Source organism: Mesitornis unicolor, unplaced genomic scaffold (assembly GCF_000695765.1).
Source record: "Mesitornis unicolor isolate BGI_N332 unplaced genomic scaffold, ASM69576v1 scaffold45882, whole genome shotgun sequence".
NCBI classification, from domain to species: domain Eukaryota; kingdom Metazoa; phylum Chordata; class Aves; order Mesitornithiformes; family Mesitornithidae; genus Mesitornis; species Mesitornis unicolor.
Window position 1 is genome coordinate 27,239 of NW_010172089.1, and position 26,261 is coordinate 53,499.

At 37.7% G+C, this 26,261-nt stretch overlaps 2 protein-coding genes across 2 annotated transcripts in view; one reads left to right on the forward strand and one right to left on the reverse strand.

The window, feature by feature from the left end:
- Nucleotides 1-13,738, forward strand: part of RPRD1A (regulation of nuclear pre-mRNA domain containing 1A) — a 34,920-nt gene extending 21,182 nt beyond the window's left edge. The window contains exon 7 of the mRNA XM_010180259.1: nt 13,589-13,738. Within this exon, the coding sequence (XP_010178561.1) occupies nt 13,589-13,738 (150 nt within the window). The remainder of the gene's footprint in view (nt 1-13,588) is intronic.
- Nucleotides 13,739-21,414: 7,676 nt separating this feature from the next.
- Nucleotides 21,415-26,261, reverse strand: part of LOC104537393 (chromosome unknown open reading frame, human C18orf21) — a 5,003-nt gene continuing 156 nt past the window's right edge. The window contains exons 2-4 of the mRNA XM_010180258.1: nt 25,361-25,560; nt 22,003-22,211; nt 21,415-21,608 (exon numbers count right to left, since the gene is read on the reverse strand). Of these exons, the coding sequence (XP_010178560.1) occupies nt 21,455-21,608; nt 22,003-22,211; nt 25,361-25,474 (477 nt within the window). The 5' untranslated portion in view covers nt 25,475-25,560 and the 3' untranslated portion in view covers nt 21,415-21,454. The remainder of the gene's footprint in view (nt 21,609-22,002; nt 22,212-25,360; nt 25,561-26,261) is intronic.

Consider the following 26,261-nt stretch of genomic DNA (forward strand, 5'->3'; position numbering starts at 1 on the left):
GTAGAGAGAAGTAAATTCTGTCTCTGTGGCCATAATACAATTGCTGTGTTTAGCTATGACATTATCTGAAGATGTAGGAGTGGAAAGTCCCTATTTATAATATTCTCCATGGAAGAAAACAGATGTTCTTGCTCAGCGATGTTATCTCAAAGCCTTTTTATCCTCAGGCTGAAAGTTTGTGTAATAAAGCACAAACAGCAATGCAGGTACAAACCCAAAGCAGAAAGCACAGTCGCTAAGTGCTGGTTTGGTTGTGGGGAACTGCATGAACTTTTTCAGACATGTTCCTCTCAAGAATTAATAACTCCTGATTTTCTGGATTTCTTGTGCCATAGTGCTGTTGTAGAAGACAGATGGCAGCAAGAAATTTAACATGACTAGGCTATCCTCCAGAAAGTAATCTTTAAACCACTCCTCCTTTGGTTTCCTGGCTGGCTTCTCACCTGTAATGTATATGGATTGTCAATGCATTCTCTTGCTGCAATGCCTCTTAAGAGAAAGCTATCCCAGTGCTATTGAAAAATGTGAAGTTCTGCTTCTTCTGCAGCCATTTTTTACCCACACTCTTAGCATTTCTGTGAAGAAGCACCTTGAAACTTCTTTTTTTTGCCTCCCAACTGATTAGTGTCTTCTGCCATATGTGGAGAGAGAAATCCAGGCGAGTTTTGTGGAACACCAAGATCTTCCTTTATTCCCAACCCACACCCAATAGAGCTGTTGCACTCGGTGCTAGTCCTTGAGTCCCAGGGACATGCTGCTTTGTTATTGGGCTAATCGGTGTTACTGAGATTGGACTCCCAAAGACTCGTGTAACTGCTTTCAAGACAGGTAGTTGAAAATTGTTGTTTTTATGTATATGCAAAACATAAAATTGTTATTAGCATTTTTTTTCCCAAATCTTCCTGTTCAAGACAGAGAAGCTTCCTGTCACTGTGCTGACTAGGAACGTCTCATTTATTCCATGTGTGTCCTCTGTGTCCTATATATGCGTGTACAACTTGGCAAATATCCTAGTCCCAAATCCTTGAAGCCATGCTGGGTAACAGCCACTCTAGTCAGTGGAAAATTAGTGTTCTTTTCATGCAACGTGATCAGAAAAATTGAACTGTTAAACAGTAAGCAATAGTTTCTAGGCTTCTGAGAGTAATTCCATATGTGGGCTGTAGAATAATCTTGATCGCTTGAACTTCAGTTTTGGAGTTACCTGTAAGTATTCATTGTCTTCTGGTGTCTGAATAGCTAACATCCCATTAGGTAATAACTAAAAGAGCAAGAGAGTTTACAGAAGCTACTTTTAAAAATACCCAGAGTAATAAAGACAGAGATGTATCGTCTAGGTTTTAGCTCTCCTTAGTTGTAAAATGCTGAACATAAACTCCAGATTTGCATCTTTAAATGCAATTGATAAAGGCTTAACATTTAAACATGTCTGTAATTTAAGATACAATCGTTTTCTTATATGACTAAGATGTAGAGTGAATTTGTTTTCTGGATGAGAGCCAGTTCTCAAATTTCAGTAGGAGAAAGTTGCTGGCAAATACGGAATTTCATTAGAGCTCCAATAAAAACAAAGCTATCAATGAAAAACGTAAGCACACAGACAAACCGTTGAGGGACAGCAGGCAGGCTCTGTGCTGAAGTGAGAGGGAGGAATATAATGCAATTCTGGCAACATTGTGAGGTCCAAACTTGCATTAAAACAGATTCTGCAGGAAATATGTTCTGCAAAATGTTTAATGGCAGAAAAGCTTTACCTTATGCTGCTGCATACAGACTTACTTGTTAAAGTATGTTGTCCACCTTTTCATGGCACCTGTGTGTTTGACAAAACACTTTGTTCCAATATTTGAGTGCCTAACATGATTTTATCACACAGCTTTTGCCACGTTGCACAATGAAATTTCTCCTCTGGAAATGTAATGAAATACGCCTTGCACAGCTGTTGATTTCAGCCTACTTATGAATGACTGTGGAGAGGGGGTTTATTATTTTGCCTTCCTGATAACATAGCTGTGAGCAAGTTGCTTTCCCTGAACAGCGGCAAAAGCATGGTTTTGTGGTTTGTTCTTTTTAGCTGTGAAGCAGGGACAGTTGTGTTCTCTCTTCGGCTTCAGCAGTTGCTTGCCCTCTCTCAGTGGAGGCTCCTCTTGCTACGTTGTTGCAATGTCAAGGACATGCTAGAGCTGGCTGGAAGTCTCTGAGGGGTTCGTTTGGGCTGCTAAGCCCCTTCAGCTTGAGGTGCCTGGATAGCTTGATTTTTTTCCCTCGCAGGCAGGTTTGCAGGGTGCCAGTAGTGAAATAAACTTGCTTGCTTTACAAGGCAAGCCCTCGAGGGGTTAAAAAAAAATATAAAAAAATTTGAATGCATGTTGACTTTTACAGTCACTCTTCAAGATGGTATCTTAAGTTTGGGTGCAAGTCTTTGTATTTTATTATAAGTCATGTTAAAATCATTTACCCTAAGTGTACATATGATTTAGTGCTGTTCATTATCACATGGCTCCCCTCCTACATGGGGAATATGTTGTCCTTTTGCATAACGGTTCCACTGCGAAGTGGAAGCAATGTGGCATTCCCAGGCCTAAATACTCAATCTCTCTACCTCATAGCAGGCTGGAAACACATACCCAGAGGGCATTTACATTGTTCTTCATAAACACTTACTCTGCCCTGCAACTGATCATGTCCAGCCGACCAGAAATCAAGCAAGCATCTTGATCTTGGCTTGCTGGTATTGCTGTGCCAGCCAGTGGGTCCAGCTCGTGCCTGAACTTCAGCTGCAGGTTCAGACCTGCTGGTTTTGTTTCCCTTGGTGCAAGTCCCAGTCGTCAGATGCTAGGCATAATTTATTTTTTATTTTAAACATCATGATTACAAAAGATCTGGAAGCATGAGCTTGTGGATGGACCAGTCATAATGGTTTACTGAACAAGTAGGGAAGAGATGGACAAGTATTTTAATAGTTCTTAAATTGCCCTACAAACAATACATACTCAATTTGTATTCAATTCAGTTTGCCACAATGGTAAGCCCTGTTCTGCAGCAAGAGTACAGTCTCCATTGCTACTTCAGGTCTTGTTTTCTTCGAGAATTTGGAGCAGCTCGCCAGTGGAATGAGACACATAGTTATTTTGCAGTTTGGACATCGAATTTCGTAAAACTCACATACTTCCCTGCTTTTCTGAGCTATTGTAAGGAAAAATATTTTAAAATATTTTTATTTCTTATTTCAGCCTATACAAATGGAAGTAGAGCCCAAGTTTTTCTCTGGAACCTTTGATACAAATTTAAAGCAATATCAAGTTTGTGAGAATGGATTTTTCATGATTAAGAGAGATATTTGGAGTGTCTGTCATACAGAAAAATCCAGGGTAATGTATCTGGTGAAAATGTACCGAAGTGACTTGCATACTGATATGCAAGAAGCACATGGCAAAACAGGGAATTTAGGTGATTTATTACTTTGTATAGTTCAGTTTTTTTCAACACTGTGAAAACCCAAATAACTGATTTAGGAAATACAGGAAAGGAACTGATGAAGAAAAGTGTTTAGATATTTTATTACTGCCTACCGAATAGTCAGAAATTTCAGTAATTAGAATCTTTATCAGGAATATCCGAAATGCTGTACTTTACAAACAATGATTCTTGCCCGTATTCCTCTCCATTCCAAAATTACACATTTAGTAAAGTTTGGATAACAACTGAAAGAAAGAAAGAATTTTTTACATTATTTGCATTTTTCCTCTGTAGCACTTCTGAATTACTCATGATTTCCTTTTAAATATCTTAGTAATAAATTACTGTAATAACATTTAACTTGCTATGTTCTCCTGATGATCTGATCTTCCAGGGTCACTTCATCCACAACTGGACAGAAATACAGAACTACAAAGCAGAAACCCCACAGGTACTCCTAGAGTTTCTATATAAACCAGGATAACAATTTTAATAAACTTTTTAATGAAGTACAGGTGGCTTGAATGGATGAAAGATGCTTTAAAAAGCTGAGACATTTTAGATAGAAATTATTACTAACCTCTGATACATGTTTTTTTTTTGTCAGTAGATCACAGAAGGATGTGCATTAGTGGGGTTATTTCAAGCTGTAGGCTTTTGGGAGTTAAATAGTTCATAATGGCCAAGTAAACTCAGGAAAAACGCTGTAAGTGTCTTTTCTTGATCTTTTTAATGTTGTTTAGTTGGTCTATGTTCTGCTTTCTCTCTAGAATTTTTCTTCTGTGGTTGCTCATAATTTCTGCCCTGACAACCTCTTTGTACGCACTTTTTATTATAAAATAAAGCTAGCTATTTGAGCAATTCAGAACTGAGTAGATAATGTGGGTGGGTGTGCCAAATTTGCTGCTTGGAATCGGTTGGTTGATAAGACACTTTACACTATGATTTTCCTCTTGTAATTGCTCTGTGCTCTCTATTGGTATCACTTCCTTTATGCAAAACTTTCTCATCATAATATTTTGAAACTAAAGCTTGAGGGTAAGCACTGTTTTTTAAATGATAGAGCTTGTATCTATGTGCATTGTTAAGAGATCAAGATTCAGCTCCTTTCTTGTTGACTGTAGAAGGGGTGCAGTTGTTTGTTTCCTTCATGCATGGTAGAGTTTTCACTGGAGATATTCCCACAGGACATATGAGGGGCAGTTTCAGGAAGTCACAATATTTACTGCTGTGTAGTTCTTCCTTTCTAACTTTTACCTTTCTCACGCTCCCATCCCTACCACTGAACACTGCATTCAAAGTGTCTATTTCGCACTCACCAAAGGAAAGAAAAACAAAATTACCACGCAACATATCCACAGTTTGTCTTACACAGATAATTATTCCCATTAGTCATGTAAACTACGGTTTCAATTCTCAAGTGATTCTGAGCACTTTCAACTACCATTAAAGCAAATCAGGCTTATGAATGTTTATCTTTGAGCGGTAACTAAATCCTCTTCCTTAGAATCCATGTCTCTAAAATGGATGTTTCAACCTACTTAATGAAATTGTAAGAATGAGTTGACAAATGTAATACGAAACCGCCTAGCTGATAAAATCTATCAGAGTGTACACACATTGGATGATCCCCTGGAATTTCTTGGTTTATTTTAAGAACCATTTGTTAAAAATCTCTTTAAGAAATAGCTACATGCTCTTCAGGTAAGACTGTTCTGGCATTGTAGGGTGGTTGTCCTTCACAGCTGTTTCTTCAAGTTGAGCAGGAGTCATTTATGAACTGGGAAAATAAAAGACAGAAATAAATATTTTTTAAAAATCAGTTTTAGGAGCTTGTTCAAAATATCCAAGACCAGTTTTGCACTGGTAGATTACTTAACATGGTCAACAGCCTCGACTCACCTGTAGCAGAACGTTGAGGTCCTCTGACTGTATTACTTTTATTTATTTAACTTGAAATACAGCTAATACCCAATTTCAGGTCAATAAAACACTTTTGAATCACACACTTCTCATTCATTTCAGTTCTTGCTCACAGGTTAACACTGAGTGGCTGTACACTGCAGTTGCAAAAGCTATACACATTACCCTGCTTTAAGCTCTCTACTGCTTGAATTAGAGTGCTACTAGTGCTCAGCCTTGCTGCAATAAAACTAGGTCTCATGCTTCTCCTCTACGTAGATCTGTCTTTGACAAAAGAAAAGGATCTGAAAGAGTTGTCTCTTGGCTAACTATGGATTAATCCCCTACTTAGTGTCCTGCAGTGTTACTTTCATTCTTAGATTCACTTTTTGTCTTCCAAATAGTTAGATGTAATCTCAGCTTTTCAGAATTTTCATATTTTCAGATGTCCATTTGTCTCTGTTAAATAATGAACATCAAAGTGCACATTTCTGTGGTTCATGACCCACAGCATTATTAGCTGTAGAAAGATGGGTTGCACATGTGGAATCTGATGTTGGAACTGAGACTTGTAATGACCGGCGGGCAAGGGTTGTGTGAAATGAGCAATGTGCATCTGACATACACAATTTTTACAGTTCAGCTGTTAGGCACAGTAAAGATTTGAGCCTGAAGACTTTACACAACTGTTCTTAAATGCATTGCTAAAGGCGTGTTTTCTCTAATAGACCCATCAGAAGTGTTCATTCATAGATTGCTTTAAAATTGAACCCTGATATCCTTTAATTTGGATTTCTTTCAGATCATTTGTGAACAGGTGAACTTTTAAGAAGCTATCTCTAAGACTGCAGCCATTTAATTTTTTTTATTTTCTTATTTTAAAACTGTTCTGCTTTATCCCTTGTGTGTCTGTATAGATTATCAACTTGAATATTTGTTAGAGCACAATTGCTCAGAATTGTTCTGAAGTGCCTGATTGCTTGTCATCAGTTTTCCAAAACTTCTTTCTCTCAGCCAAAATTTGAAACTTAAGAATTCAGTGTAATTTAAGCATCTCTTGGAAGTGTGTAGCTTTGAGTTTATTATAATGGCTAAATTTTCAATCAGATAAAAATGTGGTATCAGATAATAAAACACAAGTAGACCAAATTTAACCTCAAGCAGGCATCTTTCATTTAATCTGCTCATATCTGCCATCCTGAAATGCTTTAAATTAGATCATTGTCCCGTAGAGATTCTCTAATTAAGTCAATTTATTTAAATAGTAATTTATTTAATAAATTAATACTAATCACTGTGGACCTTTTATGACTGAATGGAAGTAAATATAAACTAAGTAAGCCTAGCAATTCTGGTAATCAAGCTTCTAAGTCCTTGTTTTCTTTTCTTTAACTTTCCCAAACATTGACCAACTTTTTACCAACACAATCTTCAAGAATAAAGCTAAGGACAAGTTTGTGATAAAACAGGCTTAAAAAATGACCTTTTCTTTGAGATGATGTAATTCATGTTCTTTCTCAAAGTATTATGGAATGGGGAAATCCTTATTTCTGTCAGGGGAATGCATTTTGATATAGTAATGAAAATCAACCTGAATTTAATAAAATTACATGGCTCTGGAAAAATCTTACTTTTAATATGCTCATGAGAGATTTCTTAAAATATTACTAACTTCCATGAAGAGCTTCTCTGCCAGAGTTTTCCAGCTTGGGCTAATAAGACCTCTGCAATTGTAACTATGTGGTTGTTCTCTGAGCTGACCATGGGCCAAGCAGCTGACCTGAGAGCAGAGAACTTCTTCCATGGGAGGGTTGTCCATGGAGGTCTCTGTACCGGAGAGGTGGAAGCAGATGGACTTGAATGCAAAACCTGGACAAGTTCACATGGAACTTGGCTCCAGAGGCTGCAGAGATTAAGAAGGGATCCAGTATTAGACATTACAGTAAAGAATAGGAGATCAACTGGCTGAGAAGAAAGGGAGCAACTGGCCAGGAAAGCAGGATATCATGTAGGACTGAAATGAGAGGAACTGAAATTCATTTGGACTAAGAGAATGGGAGCCAACACTGGTATGAGGTGATAGCTCTGATTGAGATATTATATAGGCAGAGAACAGGGACAGGCTAAGTATAGAGCTGGGGAGAAATAGGTGGAACTGGAACCAGACGCAGCCAAAACTATAGACAAAGTGTTAAGTGCAGACCAGGATTGGAGAGGGGGGAATTTAGATACAAAGCCAGAAAGAAAGGAAATGGGAACAGTTAGGGAAAAACCGGTTGAGAGTGTTTGCATCAGATGTCAATACAGACATGACCAGAGTCTGAGAGGTGTTGAACAGCCTTGCTGGACAAAGAGGTTGGTTCTAGGAACAGTGTTCAAGGAATGGAGACCAGGAGTCAAGACTGGGGTGAATGAGATTTGAAACCCAGGTTTAGACTGGAAGGAGCTGGACAAAGAAATTGGTGTTTTCAAGGAATGGGAAGAATAGTTTGTGACCACTGTGAAGGACTTCACATTTCTGATAATCACCCTTCGGATGGGAAATATCCTGGTGAAATGCTTTGTTCCTATTTACTACTGCTGCTCTCAGGAGTTTATGATTTGAAGATCTGCAGTGTATTCTTGTCTGTACCAAAGCATAACAGTTGATGGTAGACAAAGCCACTTAATGAAGCTTTCCCCAGATGGTCACTAATTTAGTTTATGGGTTTCAAACTTCAGAGCTTATTGACTTTCTAATATTTTAACTTAATTTAGAAAATTTGCTTTAAAACATTAAGTTCCTGCTAATTTTCAGTACTAAGAAAAATGGGATACTCAAAATAGAGGACACATTTCATTTTGATCAGGCAGCTCAAAGAAGTTTTATGAATAAATTGTAAATTGTATTTTGTAATGGTGAAATATGCCATTAGAAAGCATATGAGAATATTTGTAAAACTACATACAGAGTAATACATACAGTAAATAATGTGTGGGGCAGTGCATAGAACAGCGAGGAATAGACAAAGCGGTCGCTAGATAGGTGCTCGTTGATTCAGTGCTGTTTATTTTGCTCTAAATGTGGTAGGACCTAGTGGAAAACTGATAGGTGCTAACATACTGGCAAGTTAAAGATTTATTCCAAAAAATCTGTTTTCTAGTAAACAGTCAAATTGTGTAATGAAAAGTTAGCAGAGCCAGTCCTTTCCTAAGCTTGCCATAATTGTCCTTGATTTTTCTACCATGTGTGTGAGCGTGTGAAGTATAGAGTTGTGTTCAGACTCTGTTCAGTGTCTTAAGGGTATTCCAGGGCTTTGTTCATCCTTAACACTGGTAAATAGGTTGAGCCTTTAATCATACTGGTGAAGAATGTGAGCCATGCCAAATTTTTAAAGACTGCACAAAATTTTAACCATGCTCAGCTGTTTTCCAGAGTTACAGTGCGGCTTATCTGACTCCTTTGGGTCTAGTTGTCAGTCTTGCAGAAAAATACCCAGACTGGATGAGGTATTAGATTTTAAAATTAAGGTGGAAGTCTAGAAACAAATACAGTGTTTCTGAACTTAAAAGTCTAGATATCAGTGTATCACATGCTATTTGCTTTGTCTGAGCCTCTGAAGATTTTTAGTGGTTTTTGGACACAGAGAAGTGAGACAAGTGGGAAGCCTTAGCTTTGATATGGCTCCGATGTCTGCACCTGAAACTGGAAGGTTGGAACGGACATAGAAAGTCAGAAATCTGAGTTTTAAAAATTATGTACATGCAGGCCATGGTTGCTGATGAACACACATGTCCTCAGCACCTTAAAGGCCTTCAAAGCCTTTTGGGTTTTGCTTTTCTACATTGAGAGTATTACTTCCCACCTTACCTTTCTTTCTGTAGTTAACAAGGCTACAGATTATATGTTTGTGTTTTCTGCAAACTTTTTATTCTTTCTTTGGAATCAGATTTTGTTGCTTTCTCTTTGCTATGCATTTTCTGCTGTGCAGTATTTTGATGCTTGCTGTAGCCTTAGTGATCAGTTGAGGGTTCAAGGTCTTATTAATGTTGTAAAGGCAAAGCATATCCATGAAGTTCCAACTTGTTTTAGCTGTAGCATCTCTCTATGGTAATTACAGAAAATCTATATTTAAAGGTCTATTTCAGCCTATTTCTCTTGGAAGGGAAAATACTCTCTGCAGTGTACAGCCTGTTTGGCCTGCTGACATTTTTATTATTCATGGTGATTGTAGTGTCTAATCAAAATTATTGGACTTTTTTGACTGGTATTTATTTAATAGAGAATTACTATTAATCTAGGTGTGGAATCCATATCTTGTTAGCATTGCTTTCACAAAGTATCCACTGTTGATTAATGGAAACTAGTAATCAGTGGGATTCTAATGACCAAAACAAGTTTTTCTAATTATCACATAAACCTACTTTTATGTCTGGAAGTACAAAAAATTACTGCTTAATAGTAGTGTTATCTTAGACAGCAAAAGAAATTGAAGAGACTTTAACTCTCTGTATTAGGTTGCCCATATATCCCAAGAGTTAAGTTCTTCATAAGTAGCAAGCAATGTAGATTATGCTCAGTGTAGAAAAACCCCACATCATACTTCTGCTTGTCCTTGACTGTTTGAATTAAATAGCTTGAATCTTCCCTTATTTACATGGGGGTAATTTGAAGTATATCTTAATAATGAAAATTAATAAATTACAAATTAAATTGAAATTCTGCATGAGGGTTTCTGCAGTTAGAAGTGTCAGTGACAGTGGTAACTTGTTACTCAGTTTTGTAGTGTACAGCATTTCTAATGGAGCAGCAATATCAGAAATAACACCTGGATATCCCCATTCCCACTCCTCTGCTTTAATGAAGTCACATTTTCAATGTATACACTGAGGAAAAAGGTTGTAGGTACATAAGCATTCTATTATGATAATAAAGGCTGTGCACATAACGAATATTCTTGTTAATGAGTACTTGATAATTTTATTCCAACAGTTCAGGACTACTTGGGTAATGCCAGGACCATATTAGCAGCCTTAAAAGTATATAAGGAAACCCTTTCAGAAGTGACTAGTGATTTTAAATAGAATCAAACTGTGAGAAGCAGCCCCTTTGAAAGTATCTTAAAACTCCTAAGTCACTGTGCTTGAAAATTGGCCCTCTTTTGAACTTGCTCACCAGTCATGAAAACCAGACGTTTCCAGTGATGTCTAGAATGGTTTTGGGAGTGTCATGGAAAACAAGGTGCTCTGGATAAGGTGAATAATATTTCTACTTGTGGGGAAGGATTGTCGTGGACATTAACCTGTAGTTGCAGATATCACATATACTTTGGATTACCAGAACTGTATTAAAATTGCATTCTGTAGTTTATACTGCATCAGTAATATAATGAACTATAAAACTTTATGTAATTTTTTATTTAATTTTATAGTAAAAACACTGAGTAAAATAGTAAAAACTTTCTCAGGGATCTCTATTTCTGAGAAGGCACAAGGAACAAGTTCTGTCTCCCTGAGTGTGTGCATTCTGCTGAAGGTGTTGGCGAGAGGACGAAGACTGTATTCTTTGGGAGACCAAATTTCTGAGAACATTTTCCTCGGTGAGAAAAAGGAGCCTACTGTCAGTAATGTTGATCAAGCTGATATTCACTAGGCAACAAATCCCAGGCAAAATTTATATGGAAGATGCTGCATGTCAGAAATGTGTTGTTACTATGGAAATGATTTATTATTAGCTAAAGGAAACTTTAATGGAATCAAACAACCAGCACATTTCAGGTTTTGGAGTAAAGTCTTGAGGGAATATAGCTGCTGAGTGTGATCTGTGTGTATTTGCTTAGCCTCATGCTTCGAGCTTATGAAGGAATACCGATGTGCTGCTTCACATTCTTCATTGACAGAGGATGAACTTGAATCAGGATTCAGCTGATTCAAACCCCATTTATAAGAATTAACTGCTGCAGTGATTTTACAGTTAAACTCTTTTTCTAACTGTGGGCCTTTTGAGTGTTTTGATTCTGCTCCCAGTTCTGTTCATCCTCTTCTGTACACCAGTACATCTTTCACAACAGAGGCCAGGTCTCCTGGCTTCCAGCTTGCTCAAAGCCCTCTTTGCCCAATGCTCAATCTCCAGCCTTCCTCCTCCTGAAAACAGTGATTCTAGTTAACTAATGCATTCTGTATATTGCCAAATTGTTTTACTAAACAATGAAACCTGTCTTTTCCTCTGGCATTGAAATCAGTTCTCTAAAATAAGTGTCAGGAGTATATCTCGGCAATCTGGACTAAAGTAGACAGTGAAAATGTATTCTCTTACATGCTGGCAGAGAACTCTCTTACATGCTGACTACTTATGTGCTGGCAGAGAACTATGACTCTTGCACAGAAAAAGCCCACTGAGACCTCTGGATGCTGCTGCAATATTAGATATTGAAACAGTAAAGTATTTGTGGCCTTTGGGCGTTTCTTAAGAACATAGTATTGGGATACCGCCCTTCATTTCCACAGCTGTATCCTGAAGTCATTTGAGCCAGAGAGAATGTTTGGTTTTCCTAGGACCACAGGACATGCAGTTGTAAGACTTTTTTGGTCATTTGTATCATAAAAGGAACACTGCTTTGCCCTGTGTACCATCACCAAGTGTTTACAATTTTGCTGACTAGGCATCTGTAGTATTTTCACTGTGTTTAGTATCTCATAAAACTCTGAACTGTATGTAATATTTCATTTTAAAATATAAATTATATAAAGGAATTCATGCTCCTAAATCAGGGACACTTTTTGATCTCTATGTAAAGATTTAAGTATTCTTTTTAGCTATGCTTTACCTTCTCATTACAAATTTAAGATTTCTTGTGGTCCTTTTAATGCCATGGATAAGAAGGCCATACTGCTGGTAATAGCCACAAACTTAAGTTTTCTATGTGTTGGACCTTGTCCAGTGATCTTGATCATGCCCCAGGTATTTAACATTTGTACTATTGTATTGGGTTCTACTACCAAAATGTCTTTTAATAGGTCTTCCTTTTTACTCCATGCTATTAACCATATAGAAAAATGGTTTAAAACTATGTTTAGGACTTGTAAATGGCATGACTGTTACCTTCTATAAACATTGGCACAGTGGTTTTATACTTGCTGAAACTTTCAAGTGTTTCTATTTGGCACCTTCACAGAATGATGTAGGGTTTTTTCCCCATTGTTATTTAGAAGTGGTTATAATCATGAAACAGATGTTATCTATGGGATGATTATCCAAGTTGTAGGTTATCTATTTCTTGTTATTTCCAGCCATTCCCAAGCTGCAGCAAAACCTTCATCCGCACTAGAAAGCATCTGCATTTGATGTGTTGTGAAAGCGCCACTTTGCCTGCTAATGTTTAGTCTCTTCTGCTCTCCAAAAACTGTTTCCAAGTTTTTGTAATGTAAATATTCATGTAAATTGTACCCTGATCTTCCTACATTTTGGAATAACTGTTTTCATTTTACACATTATGTCTCATATTCTTAATAGGTGAGCACTAACTATATTCTAGTGCACTGGTTTACAATGTTAAATACTTTATCTTGTGTAGTGTTTTTTCATGGGACAAGTGCCTCATCATCATCAAATACGTGATTAATGAGTGGTTTGACCTGTATTCCAACACAATGTGAAATCCTGTCCCCAGTTCAAAAAGTTTCTGAAAACTCAGGATTAGATCCATAAATGTACTGATGCAATATGGTTTTTATTATAAAAGTGAATTCAAAATACTTATGATTGGTCAGCCTTGTGGGGCTGATCGACAGGCCTGATTAGGTGGTGTTTGATTGATTTTTATTCTTTCATCAGCATGAGCTGAAAGTAACTTCTTTGACATCAATAAGTTTATCCTCCTTTATGAGCGATACTAAAGGATGTGTATTGATTGTCATTAATATAGTTTCTGATAATAATCCCATTCTACTAGTCATGTGAAGGAACATGTGTAGTTGTGTTAACTGGGATTGCCTTGTTTGGCATTTTTGTACTTACACTTCAAAGCAAAAAAATCTCATGGCTGTGCTTCCGAAGTCAGATGCTGTGAAAATGCTAGAGCTGATGCTCTGCCTCCAAAATACCCAGTTCTCTGGGTTCTCACCCGTTAAAGGATGTTTAGTCACCTAACTCACAGAAGGAATGCTTCCTTTAGAAAGTGTCAAGTGCCGTGGGTAGTAGGGATAGCATTAGCAAGAGGGTCTCACGTTGAATTCTTCTGCTTTACAGGAGTACAAGCGCAAGCTAGCCAGGGTGTCCCAGGTACGGAAAGAACTCAGGTCGCGCATCCAGAACCTGCCTGATCTCTCTCGGCTCCCCAACGTCACAGGCAGCCACGTACACCTGCCGTTTGCAGGAGACATCTACAGCGATGATTGATTACATCCTTCCGTAACCTCTAATTTTCTGTGAAATGAGGGGTAGGTCAGACTAATTGGTACTCTTGTAGTATTATTTTTGTATATTGTTGGAGAGTGTCAGTAAAAATACTCTAATAATTTATAAAAAATGGTTTAAAAAGTTGATTTGTTTACTATTTTATTGGCGAGTGAGCAGAAGGATACATTTATAAAGTGGCATCTGTGTCTATTACATTGAAGAATGGATAATTATCTTATCTTTTGTAAAGATTTTAGTTGGGTGCCGTGTAAAAAAACTTGCTAAGATTTTTCCTATGTACCCTATATTTAATGTAGATCAACATATAATCAAAGCATACTTCTAACTTGAGACATTTCAGTTGCTAGTGAGGCAGTGAAATGTGGAAATCATGACCTTATGTTTGCGAGAAGGTTGAAGCAATTTAATGCAAAGTTAAAAGTGATTTTTCTGTCCATTACATTTAAAGTACCCCCTCCCGAAGCAAGTCAGATGGGTTTTTTGAAGTAAATGTTAGTAACCGATTTTGTGCTGGAAAACATAAATAATGTTACACTAAGCAGATCTTTAAATGATTCAAAGTATTGCAATATTTTAGTATAATTTAAAAATCAGCATAAGAAACTATACAATCGACCAGTTTAATTATGTTTCAAAATTGTAACCTCCTTTTTACAGCTGCTTAGTTTCTAAATTGAGGGACCATTCATTTGTACTCTAATCTTTTTCTGGAACGTCCGCCTCCATCTAAAAAGGTTAATCCCAGAAATGTGAAGCCATTTTACAGGCTTTAATTAAATTGAAAGGTCATTCTCTAAACTGTCCCAATTGTTAAATGCCCAGTATTAAAATTTGAGAATGCTATGTACCATCCATGCATCAGCAACACGATGATACAGCCATGCTCTACATCCTCTTCCACTGAGAAAACCCGGAGGCCAGCACAGGCTTCCAGCCCCCAACCTCTACCTGCTCCCTCCAGCAAACATTTCTGGATCGTGGTCGCGTTTTCTCACTGATCAGGAGGAGATGGATCAGGCCTGTGCATACATTCAACTGCGGAATATTATTGCCAAGTGTCTGTTTTTAAACAAGCCCTTTGCATGGCACAAATGTGGTATTTGTCTACAGGTAGCTGAATTTGTGCAAAGTCCTTGTTACCATACTATGCACCAGCTTTTAAGTTCACTTAAAACTTAAAGATACAGACAGGCATCTAGCAGATTGTTAGCAGATTAACATTCCTTCTCACATGAAAGCAATCTAAAAAAATATAATGATCTATTCTTCCTTTTCAAAACCCACAACAATTCAATGTAGTCCTGGAGTGAAATTGTTGAAGGCAGTGATCTGTCACTTTTTATTGACTTCTGCAGAGCTAACCACTAGAATGCTTGTTGAATGTGAATGGAGAATAAACTTTCTCTTTAAAATGGATACACTTGGACATGAGCACCTCAGTCCAATTATCTTATCTCACGGTAGTTGCCATGAATTAGACCTCAATAAAGTAGGAAAAAAAACCCCAACAGTGCAAACTAAAGATAAAAATGCAAGCTGTTGACATGGTATTCCACAGCATGCAATGTAGAATACTAATGTCATCAAAGACTCCAATTGACAAATAAGAATGCTGAAAGTACTTCATAAGAGCTCACTTGCTGTCCAAAGATTTTTAAGTTTTGAGTGGCAGTTTTCCACTTCACAGGAAAACAAGAGCCAACTATGATGAATCCAGAGGAGCATTTCTTTAGTTTAAGCCTAATATGCAAAATTAATTAACATCTATTGGCATTTTTTCAGCATAGATTCTTGATAAGAAAATGAATGCTCAAGTACAATTTTAATGATTTAAATATTTCTGGTTTAGTACATTAAACTCAGCTCATAAATTCATACACATATATATGTATATGCATTACAGCTGCAGTTAAAGCTCAGTCTTGCTAAAAGCACCAAATTTGTGATAAATATTAAAGCAGCTTAATCTATTAAGTATTATAAAATAAATGATAAAACAAGAAGGATAAATAGTGAGTTGATGGTTGAATCCCATCCATGGAAAACTTAATTTGCACCTGGAGGTGATTATAAGTGCAGCGTCATGGCTTGTTTAGAGTGCATTGAAGGATCCAAGTCTTAGATACTCAAAAGCATAGGGAATGAAGCTTAGTTTAAAATAATCATAATAATAAACTTGAATGCTGAATTTCCTTGATCTCTCAAGAGTATTAGAAAAGACATGACACTTACTTCACTAGACTTGGTTTTCCTATTCCTAACTCTTAGTGATAATGTTTGTTTATCTACAGATAATGTAGAACTGATAAAAGAATGAGGAAAAACCTCAACTTCTTCTTCTTGTATATAAGTTTTAATTTTGAGAGAGTGCTATTTTCTGGATATATTTTTCTTTATTTTACTGTGAGATTGTTTATTTCAAGGAATATTTCTTAGCTGGGTTTTTGGAAATGATCCCTCAGCATTTGTTTGGAAAAGCAGACTTGCGGAAGGTAAAGGTCACTCATATAGCAAGTGTCATATATTAGTGGCTGACTGGTACATTGCTTTTTATTTATATGGGAAAGGCATCAGGTATCAACTAGTTAGAAGATTTATATTGTAACTGTAATAGGATAACATGGTATGATACAAATGCAGCCCTGTAGTATCAAAAAATACCTCCAAATTCTCAGGTTCCAAAGCTTAACGTATGTACTTCTGACATCTCAGGAAGAACAGAGACCGGGTGGGGAAAGGAAGGGTGCCCAGGAGTGGAAAGGGAGAACATGCCTGAGAGGAAATGAAAAGGAAAAAACAAATGTCAAGTTTTGTCAAAACGGAAGTAACAGTGTGAAACTGGGCAGCGCAATGTTTCAGCTGCACATGGGATTATACAATAGAACTGCTCTGGGGTGTTACCGCCCCGGGAAAGCAGATGTGTGGGTGCACCCTGCCCGTCTCTTCTAACGTGGTCTGACTCTACTCAAACCAGAATGCCCACTCTACAAAAGTCACAATTATAAAATATCTGAGCATTTTTCATCTAATAATAAAAGCATAATAATAAGATTATTTGCTTCACTATATTGCACTTTTACTGAGGATTCTCTGACAAATATGAAGAGATTCCTGCAGCTCTTTGCCATATGAGAATGCTTACCTTGGAGGTCACTGGGACTGCTTGTATATTCCAGTGTTTGCAGACTCGAGCTGTGTATTTTGCAGAATGTTTTGAAATATATCAGGAATATTACCCTACTTCTGTGGTTTTAAAAATCCTTAGTTCTTAGTTACAAGATTTACCATTCTTAGCAATTGTGTTTCATTGCACCTTTTGAAAATGAAACAACAGCCTGCAGTAACATTAGCTTGTCTGTTTCACTCTGTTAATGTTTGTATTGATATATGAAAACACCTCAATTAATCCCTAGCAACACAACCCAAACTACATGCTTATTATGTATTTTATCTGAGCAGTCTTCTGAATGTCAAACTGAGAGCTTTCGTTATGGTAAAATTACATTCCTGATCACCTGCAGTTTAAAAAGACAATGTATTAGGACTTCCACAGACTAATACTGCTCTCACGAGTCAGTGGTAGCTCAGTCTGGTACTTCAGTGGTGACCCAAGATACATACATAGGATGCAGGAGTCCCCTGCACAGATGACGGTGGAGGACGTGGGAATTGTACATAGGCTTCACTGGCCCTCTGCAGAAGAGCTGGATTTTCACCTTTTGAAATGTAAGCAAATAGATTTGTGGGTGTGGGTTTTTTTTCAGTGGAAAAAATAGTGAACTAGAAAGCCAACATGTCTAATATTTGACAGTTCCATTTATAAATATTTAGGGCCAGTTCTGCTTGTTACTCATGCATATAATTACAGTGACTATTCCTGCAAGTAAAGAAAGCAGACTCAAATGTAGTGTCTTAAGTGATTTTTTTTTTTTAATTAATGGCCAATTTTGTCTCAGCTCCTATTTCAGTGTGTCATTTATCTTGATTAAGTAGTAAATCTCTTCCATCTTGTTACTTAGAAATCTAATTCTGGTTTCATCTTTACAATATTTAAAGTATCCTACTAAGCATGATGTTTTTGTGGGAATTTGCAGAAGTTCAATAGCACTCGTTACTTGTTTGCAACAGAAATAGACTCATTTGTTAAAAGCTAACAAGAAAAGTTTGAAATGTAAAGATGTTTCATTATCGTGCTTTTCTGACAGAATGTGTAATCCTTGTGTAATTTATGTCCTCAGAATAACAACTGTATGTATGCTCTTTCATATTTAATAGAATAAAACATTGTTGTAAAAATATCTTTGAAATAATTGCTTATTGCTTGCCTACGCAATCTCGTGGTGTGAAATGGCTTTAATGTAAACTGCTCCCTATACTTAGGAGTCACCAAAATCTCATCGTGATGCTGGGTAAATGGTCGATACTAATTTTGAAGTTCATTACTCTCCGTATTTGTATTTTGTGTGACAATTTTCAGTGAGGAAGCAGTGCATTAAAAAGTTTCAGCTCTCATATCTCTACAACCGTAAATTTCTTAAATATTCTTCATATACCATCTAATTTGGCCAAAGTCTGTGTTTCTTCAGAGGTGGGGCTGGGTGTGAGAAAATCCAGTAGCAATATGCCACCTTAAGGTTCCCAATACTAAAAAACAGGAAAATGGCTCAAACTGTTGTTTCAATATAAAACACATTTTAATTGAGCTGGTTGTATTACGACACACTTTGTGACATTTTCAATGTATGGTATGACACAACTACTGTCAACGATATACACACCATTGTGTAAGTGGAATTTCTATGAGCTGGGAAATAACTCTCTATAATTAAACACCTATACACAGGGGTGTTTGCTTAACAGAGTCTTCTTGGTCTTGCTTTACAAAGTCTGGCTGAAATTCTGGCCTCACTGAAATAAGAGGTCTCTAAAGTTGTTCAAATATAAACCAGAAACGCTGTGTGGCAGAGGTTTGGTGGAGAGGGCCATCCAACAATTAACAGTCAGTGTTTCATTGAGCACAGGAACGTAATATATTCTGAAGGGAAGGATGCATCAGATGTGTGTATGTGTCTGTGTATATACGAGTATGCATTGCCGTGGTTTAGCCCGGCAAGCAGCTGAACACCACGCAGATGCTGGCTTACTCCTCACCCCACCCCACTGTGGAGAACGTAAGTGAGCAAGCGGTTGCATGGTGTTTAGCTGCTTGCTGGGCTAAACCATGGCAGTCTATATAGATATATATACACACACATCTGATGTGTGTATATCTATGTACCTATATACATAATCTATATAGATACATATATACATATACGTGTGTGTGTTGTCTATATACACATTTTTCAGTAATTGATTTTGTCACAGTCCAGTAACAGAAAAAGGCTGTATTAGAGGCGTAGCAATAACATAAAAGCACTTCAGATGACAGATAGAAAACACCAACATTATTTCTGCCCAGCATTTTGAAGCACACTTATAAAACAAGGAATAGCACATACTGAATAATTTTTTTCCCCTCACAGCAAGGTCTGATAGCTTGCAGTAGTGATGCCTAATAACACCACATCTGAAAACTCTGGTAATTACAAAGAAAAAGATGTTGTTTGGAGCATGACAAAACCCTGCGTTAACAAATCGCACATTGCAACAGTAATACAGCTGGAGTGCGGAATACCTGAAGCTCAGTGCCTGGCACCCTCAATACGCTTTTAGGAGATGCGTACTCCAGCCTAGCTCTCCTGGGATCCTGGGGAGATTGCCCATTAGTGTTCCCAGCACAGTGCCCCAGAATCACATCTTTTATCCACTATCTGTAGTTTTATGCAAAAGGAGCGTGACTTGTACTCTGAGACCACTCGGTACTGTGTAAAAAGCGCAGTAAATACGGACAATTGGGAGGTCTGCTTCAAATGCCTACTCTTGATCTGATGATCTAACACATGAAAGTTGGTGCACCTTAAAACGTAATAGATGCGTATGCTGGTTTCCACTCATAGGAAGCACAGCAGTGCACTACCCAATGTGTGTACTTTTAATATAAAAATTTATTGCAAAATGGTTTTTCAAATGCCATTTTATAATGCACGTTTTCCATCAACAAGATTGAAATATTTTTCCAGAGGACTGGACCATAAATACAGCAACAGATGAATTAATGCCAGGTTCTACAGTGGAAAAAGGGTAACTGGAAGGTCTGTACTTTGATCAAAGAATGACAGTTCATTCAATCCTACATGTACGTAAGAAACAAACAGCAGTGAACCTTTCAAAATTATTGTGCAAGTGTCCAGGAAATATAAAAGGTTACATGCCAATCTTTGAGACCCCAAGTAGAATTTGCAACTAACTGTTCTCCTCTGCCCTGGATTGCTATCAAGTCTGACAACTTACTTGCTGGTCCTGTTTCTTAAGTGGAGTTGAGTTCAAGTACACTGAAAAGAACCTGTTCATTAGGATACAAAAAAGAAAAAAAAAAGGAAAATACAGACCTTCTAACCAATGATTTAAATCTTTTTAACTGACTGATTCTCTTTTCAGAGGGGAAATCTGAAGCACGATTTGCAGAACTGTCACTGCAGAATACGTGCAGGGCAGGCTACAAACTGGGTTGTGAACTGTAAGTTTCTACTGTGCTTTCTCACATCTGTGCTCAACTGAAAATGTAAAATCGTACAGTGGAGACCGCTGTAACCTTGGCAATCATCTATTCACATCGAAACGTTTTGGTGCAACAACTTGACTACTGCCCAGGGTAAACCTAGTTTTCCAGATTGAAGTCCAGCAAGGAAGAAACTCTGAAGCCTGGTCAAACTGAAAGACATTTAAGAAAAAAGTTCTCTCTGTAGTCATTTCAGAATGAGACAAAAGTGACCCATTTTGGTAGCAACAGAGCAACCGGAAAGTAAACATCCCGTATTCTCAATGCCACTCTCGTAGCAGTAACAAATCAGGTCACTGTCAGCAGCCTAGTGCGAAGCTGTCAGTTGGCACTGAGAACATCCCATGTTAGAGCAGTTTTACAAGGTTCTGCATAATTCTAGGACCAGTTATCATCTGCAGTCCAAATCACAGAAAATACTCTTACAAAAATTAAGAAACTCAATCTGATTATACAGTTCTCTCTCTTTGTATGTGAGTCCTGTCCTATTCTGGAACCTTTGTCAAGGCTGTGTTAAAGGCCGTGCTTAAATTACCACAGGTTCTAATAGACAGCAACAGTACAGGACACTCCATTAAATCCTTGAAAATACTGTACCTGCAAAAAGTGATGGTGAAAGTGTCTTTGTTTTACTCAAACATGTAAAGCATGGATGAGATCTTTCAGCTTTTATTGTGTGCAATATCTTAAAAATAGTGGGAGTGAGGTCTGCCAACTGTATGTTAGTCCTGCTGGACCCACTGATGGATCCAGTATTGACAGCTTTCTCAAAGGATAGATGCTGGCTTTTAATTCTTAAGAGACCGCAAAACATGTTCAAGATTCCCAAGCATATCAGACTGCCTATTTTCTCATCTCCCTCTTCTAGACAATCAGTTCCCTTAGAAACAGAGCTTGCTTCTAAGAAACATGGTCTATGCTTACACAGCGTAAATGGCATCAGCTTGAGTTTTAAAGAAATCACTTTGTTGATTTACTAGAACTGGAGTAATGCTTATTACTGTAATCTTTATTACTTTGACGTAATGGAAAAACTAAAGTAAAGTCAAGAAGTTTTTCAAATCTGCCTTCTGGCTTTTCTCTTTTTCTTCTAAGTCGAGCATCCGTTTTAGCTTTGAAAAGTGAAATTTGGAGTTTCGGGGAGTCTTGGAAGCAGAGCTGGTTGTCCCTTGTCCAGACAGACGTGTTCTGAAAAACAAGACTCAATGTCTTAAAGGTAAGGAATCAGAATTAACATAACGATGAAAGTGCACATATATAATTTGAGTGAAAAAGTTTGAACATAAACAGTGTATTTTCAAGGGACAGTGAGTAGTTTATAAATAAATTTTAAGACAGACATTTCACATTAATGACAAAAACATAATTGTGCTTTCTTTGCATAATGGTTTTTCATTAGAATCTTTGATTTTAAATGCTGGAAAGTTAAATTTTATCTCCTCAATCAGAACACTAAGGACTCAGTCACCAATTTAAAGTTTATGAAGTGACTGAACTGAAATCAGTACATGACGCCCTTTCCCAACAAGACAACATAAACTCTACTGAGCAAAGTGCCTTTAAATAGGAGAGAAACAGGTACCTGGGAAGCGATGAGGGACTCTTCCCTTTAGATCCCAACCTACTGCAGCTTACAGGTGTCACTTTGGTTGCAGACAGAATTTTTACATCTGGTGTCCTCAGGCTAGATGTAATACTTGGAGTGCCACAATTGTGTGTCTTGGTAGCCAGAAAATCTCTGCTTTTACCATAATGTCTTGTTGTTTTGTTGCACGAGTTGCAAGTAACCAGCTGTGGAGAGAAGAAAGGAAGTAGCAACCATTTTTCAGTCTTTCCACCATTATATTACAAAGTCATTGTAAAAATTATCCAAACTACTCTCCAAATATCATGACATGAGTTAAATACTTGATTAAGTGAAACAGTAAAAGATAGTAAACAGCAACACACACTTTACACCTAGTATTTTCATTCAGGCTTCATAAGCCAAACATGTCCTATAAGTTTATCTAGAAATGACTCCAGCCCCCTAGCAACTAACTTCAGGAGACCTGTAACTCTGAATGTAACGTTGTACAGTGAAATATGGAAAACAACTCTGTCAAAACCGAAAGAAGAAACCGAAAGTTATCTGGAGGACACGTAAGGGGTATTCTTATTTTTAAAAAAACCCAGGACATACAAAGTGATCTAAACTCACCAGCATTTTCTACCCCCAATGAAGTTGTATTACACACTTTCCAGGGAGTCCTGAGATAAAATATTTAAGTTACCAAAATCATAAAAATGGCCATCCACAACTAGTAACAGCAAGTCTTAGTGAACAAAGAAGGGACCTTCTATTAGTACTAAAATATTTGCTACAATATGGAGGAGGCTGCAGACAAAGAGCGCTTTCTCTTCTACCCATTTACTTCTGGGCTGCAGGGAACTGCCAGCAGCAGCGCAGGCTGCAGAGGTGCATCAGGACAGAGAATGTCAGGCAGTCGCAGAGACCGTCAAATATTCCTCATATCCCCGACTGCCATGGCAACTGCTCTTAATCAGAGACATGAGAGTAATGCAGCCAGACAACTTTTTGAGGCACATAATTACACCGACTGAAAAACATCATTATGTGATGTTTCTGGTTAAAGAAACCAACATATTCAAAACAATGTCACAAAAGTGTCTAAGCAGTTTTGAAAACACCTGTACCAAATCGTTCCTCATTTCAAAGTGTATAAATTTACCTAAGTTCAGGTTGCTTAGAGAGAATTACATTTCGAAATGCCAAAATGAAATGTTTTCAGGTAAGTGTTTTGACTGTCTCCAGACATCATTTTGTCAGACTAACAAACTAAAAAAGAGAAAGATCATTAACTTACACAGCTCAGGCATTGAGGTATTTTTAGTTCTAAATGAAATTCTGATGGGGGAAAAAAACCCAAAACAAAACAGCATCACATGATGATTTAGCACTCCACAGAATACACATGGAAGCAAACACCTTACAATGCAGGAATTAGTGGATCGATCCTAGCACTGCACAGCTAATTTCCATTCCCTGAACTGCATATTTCAAAAAAAATTTAGAAGTCCTGAAATAGTTCCTATATTATATGCCTTTTCATGGCAGAAGCATTCTCAAATCAAGTTCTACTTACTAAGAAAGGTATCAGAGGCACAACCTGTCACATTGTTACTTGGTTTAATTTTCAACCACACTCAAATTTTCATTTTTGCAAGTCTCAGGTGTTAGATTATAGGGATCTGCATTGCTAATTTTGAAAGCTGTCAATTGCTGACAGTATTTTAAATACTTAAGACCAGAAATACTTAAACCATAATCCACAGCACAAACGCAAACAGAACTGAGCAGAACACGAATGCAGTAAACTGTAATTACATCTCAAGATTAGAATTTACCCAGAGTTTAAACTGGACCTATTTAAAACTGAATTTTAAACTACTCATATGAATGCACATTGCATCCTACAGACCTCTCCAGGTACAGAATAAATCTAGGAACTCACCATAATTCTACAGGACACTGTTCATCAGTTGTCTAAACAGACAGTAGACTGTTCTTAATGCACACGTAACGTTTGTGATCCCCAAAAAATAAACCAAAGATTCCAGCCCCGCAGATGCCCTTTCTGCTGCTCAACTACGATCTAAAATTTGGAGAGTAATAGCAAAGGTGCCTTTCTGGAGCACCCCTGTTTGCCCTGACAGCTGAGAACCTCTGTGATATTTCCTCAGTTTAATATTGTGTTACTGATGCTTTAATAATTTTTGGTTTTGCAAATTTTATTCTCCAAACCAGCAGACTCTCCTCGGAAAAAATGCCAACTGTGCCAGCAACTGCTGAGCATAATAGGGTGCCGTCTCATTTATTAAAACATCCATTCACATAACCTGCTTTAACAGTAATGTATGCCTTGGCAACACTGGATTAAATGTATACTATTATTCTTCAAATAATAGTAATTACTATAAAATAGTGATTAAATCTTATATTCCTAAGCAATTTTAGGAAAAAAGAACTGAAGGCTCAAAAGCAACATTAACTTGTTTAAATTACATGTGTATGGTTTAGTTTTGAAAGACTTCCTATGAACAGTTACATTCCGACAAATGTAAAAAATTCCAGTTGTGCAGAAGGTAATAATCGGATGTAGCCATGATGGTCTACTGAGAGAAAGGAAGTGAAGTTAGAAGTTGTACATTTTTAGACAACAAACTGACAATCTGTCAGCCACTCAAGCCCTTCTTCAGAGCTGAAACAAAGGCAGTAAATGTCAAGCGACACATATTGCAAAAGCAATCTGACTTCAGTCAATGGCGTATTTTCCTTCTTAGTTTTGAGGTATTCTCAGCAATGTATTTCTAAGGATTTTAATGGATTTTGGCATCTACACGGCTGTATTAAAACTCTGCATCTAGTAGAGCTGCCTGGTCCTAGTTCTACCACATTCACAGGAAAAGAAGGAAAAGGCGAAAATCTGCCAACCCTGCCATTTTTGCAAACCTATGCAAATTCTGCAGTAGCTGAAAGTGGAAATGCCAATTTCCTGGCAAAAAAAAAATGACTAAATTTTCAGCAAGATCTAAGACATCTGCAGAGCCTATCCAGGCTGCTGCTAATGCCATCACAGGGAGGGCAGAACTGTTTTGTGTAGATTTCCCAACACGTGGGACTGGGGTCTTTTAACAGAGATTACTGTTCTTGTCATTGTGCGCCTCATCTCTCTATAGTGGAGGGCAGATTTCAAAAATTTTGACTGTGAACATAAGTTATGCCAAAAGAAAGGAACAGTTATAAGCTCATGAAAAAAGAAATGTGTAGGTGTGAGCTCCATTTCTAAGAGCAAGATTTCCATATCTTCTTTTTTTATGACACTGAAAGGTTTCAGGGAAACATCAGGTATTCTGCAGTGACAAGTAAATATCCTTACCAGCACGCTTCTTGACTCCCTGTACCTTTTCAAAAGCTTTGTCTGTTTCATATTAAGTTTATGGTTTTTTGCCTCTCGTTTAAGAACTTTCTCTATCTGTGGAGTCACTTTCATCTTTGGTTTGAGGCGCACCCGGTGGCTATCAGGAACCAGGAACTGGAAGCAGTAAGGACACGTCCTTTCTAATCTCCCTTCATTATCTGCAGATTAATAAAGGTAAAAAGAGTAAAACATAAATGAAATAGGCACTTTACAAGCAAACATTACAATGGTATGCTTCTATTTTAACATAATCTTGGTAGGTATGTTTTTAAGTTTCAGCCACAACTAGAACAAAAGAGGAAGCTGAGCAGCAGTATGTGCACCAGTGTGTGCTCAGCCAAGCACAATTCATGGTAAGTTTATGCACAGTGTATATTTACAGCATTTGTACTAGCAATTTTGCTGGAAAAATGCAAATACTTCCTAAAAATCTTTTAGCAACAGCGGCTCACAATTCCGCATGAAGCTCCCTGCAGGCACAGATCAGTGACACCAAAGCCTTGTAAAGCTCTTTGTCCATTTTAAGTGTATGACAATAGTATCTCAGCATGGGATGAAGAAATGCTTTGAGATCTATCTCAGCCATAATAAGAGGCATGCTCCTGCATCTGCCTCCTTACTTTCTGCTGCCAGAGACAGACTTGAGCACATCTCTTGAAACCCCTAAGGAAACCCCTGGGCCCTGCTGCCTAGCAAGTACGCCACTTTTGCCAGCAGCCTCAAAGCACACCCTGTGGGGGCAGCGCAAGGGGAAAACGGAAAGAAAAGGAAAGCGTGTCCCTCATTCTTAGGGTTAGGCTTCTGCTCGCCATTCTTCGAGCCAGGCTTCTGCCCTTCAGCTGCCCAGGCAACCCCAACG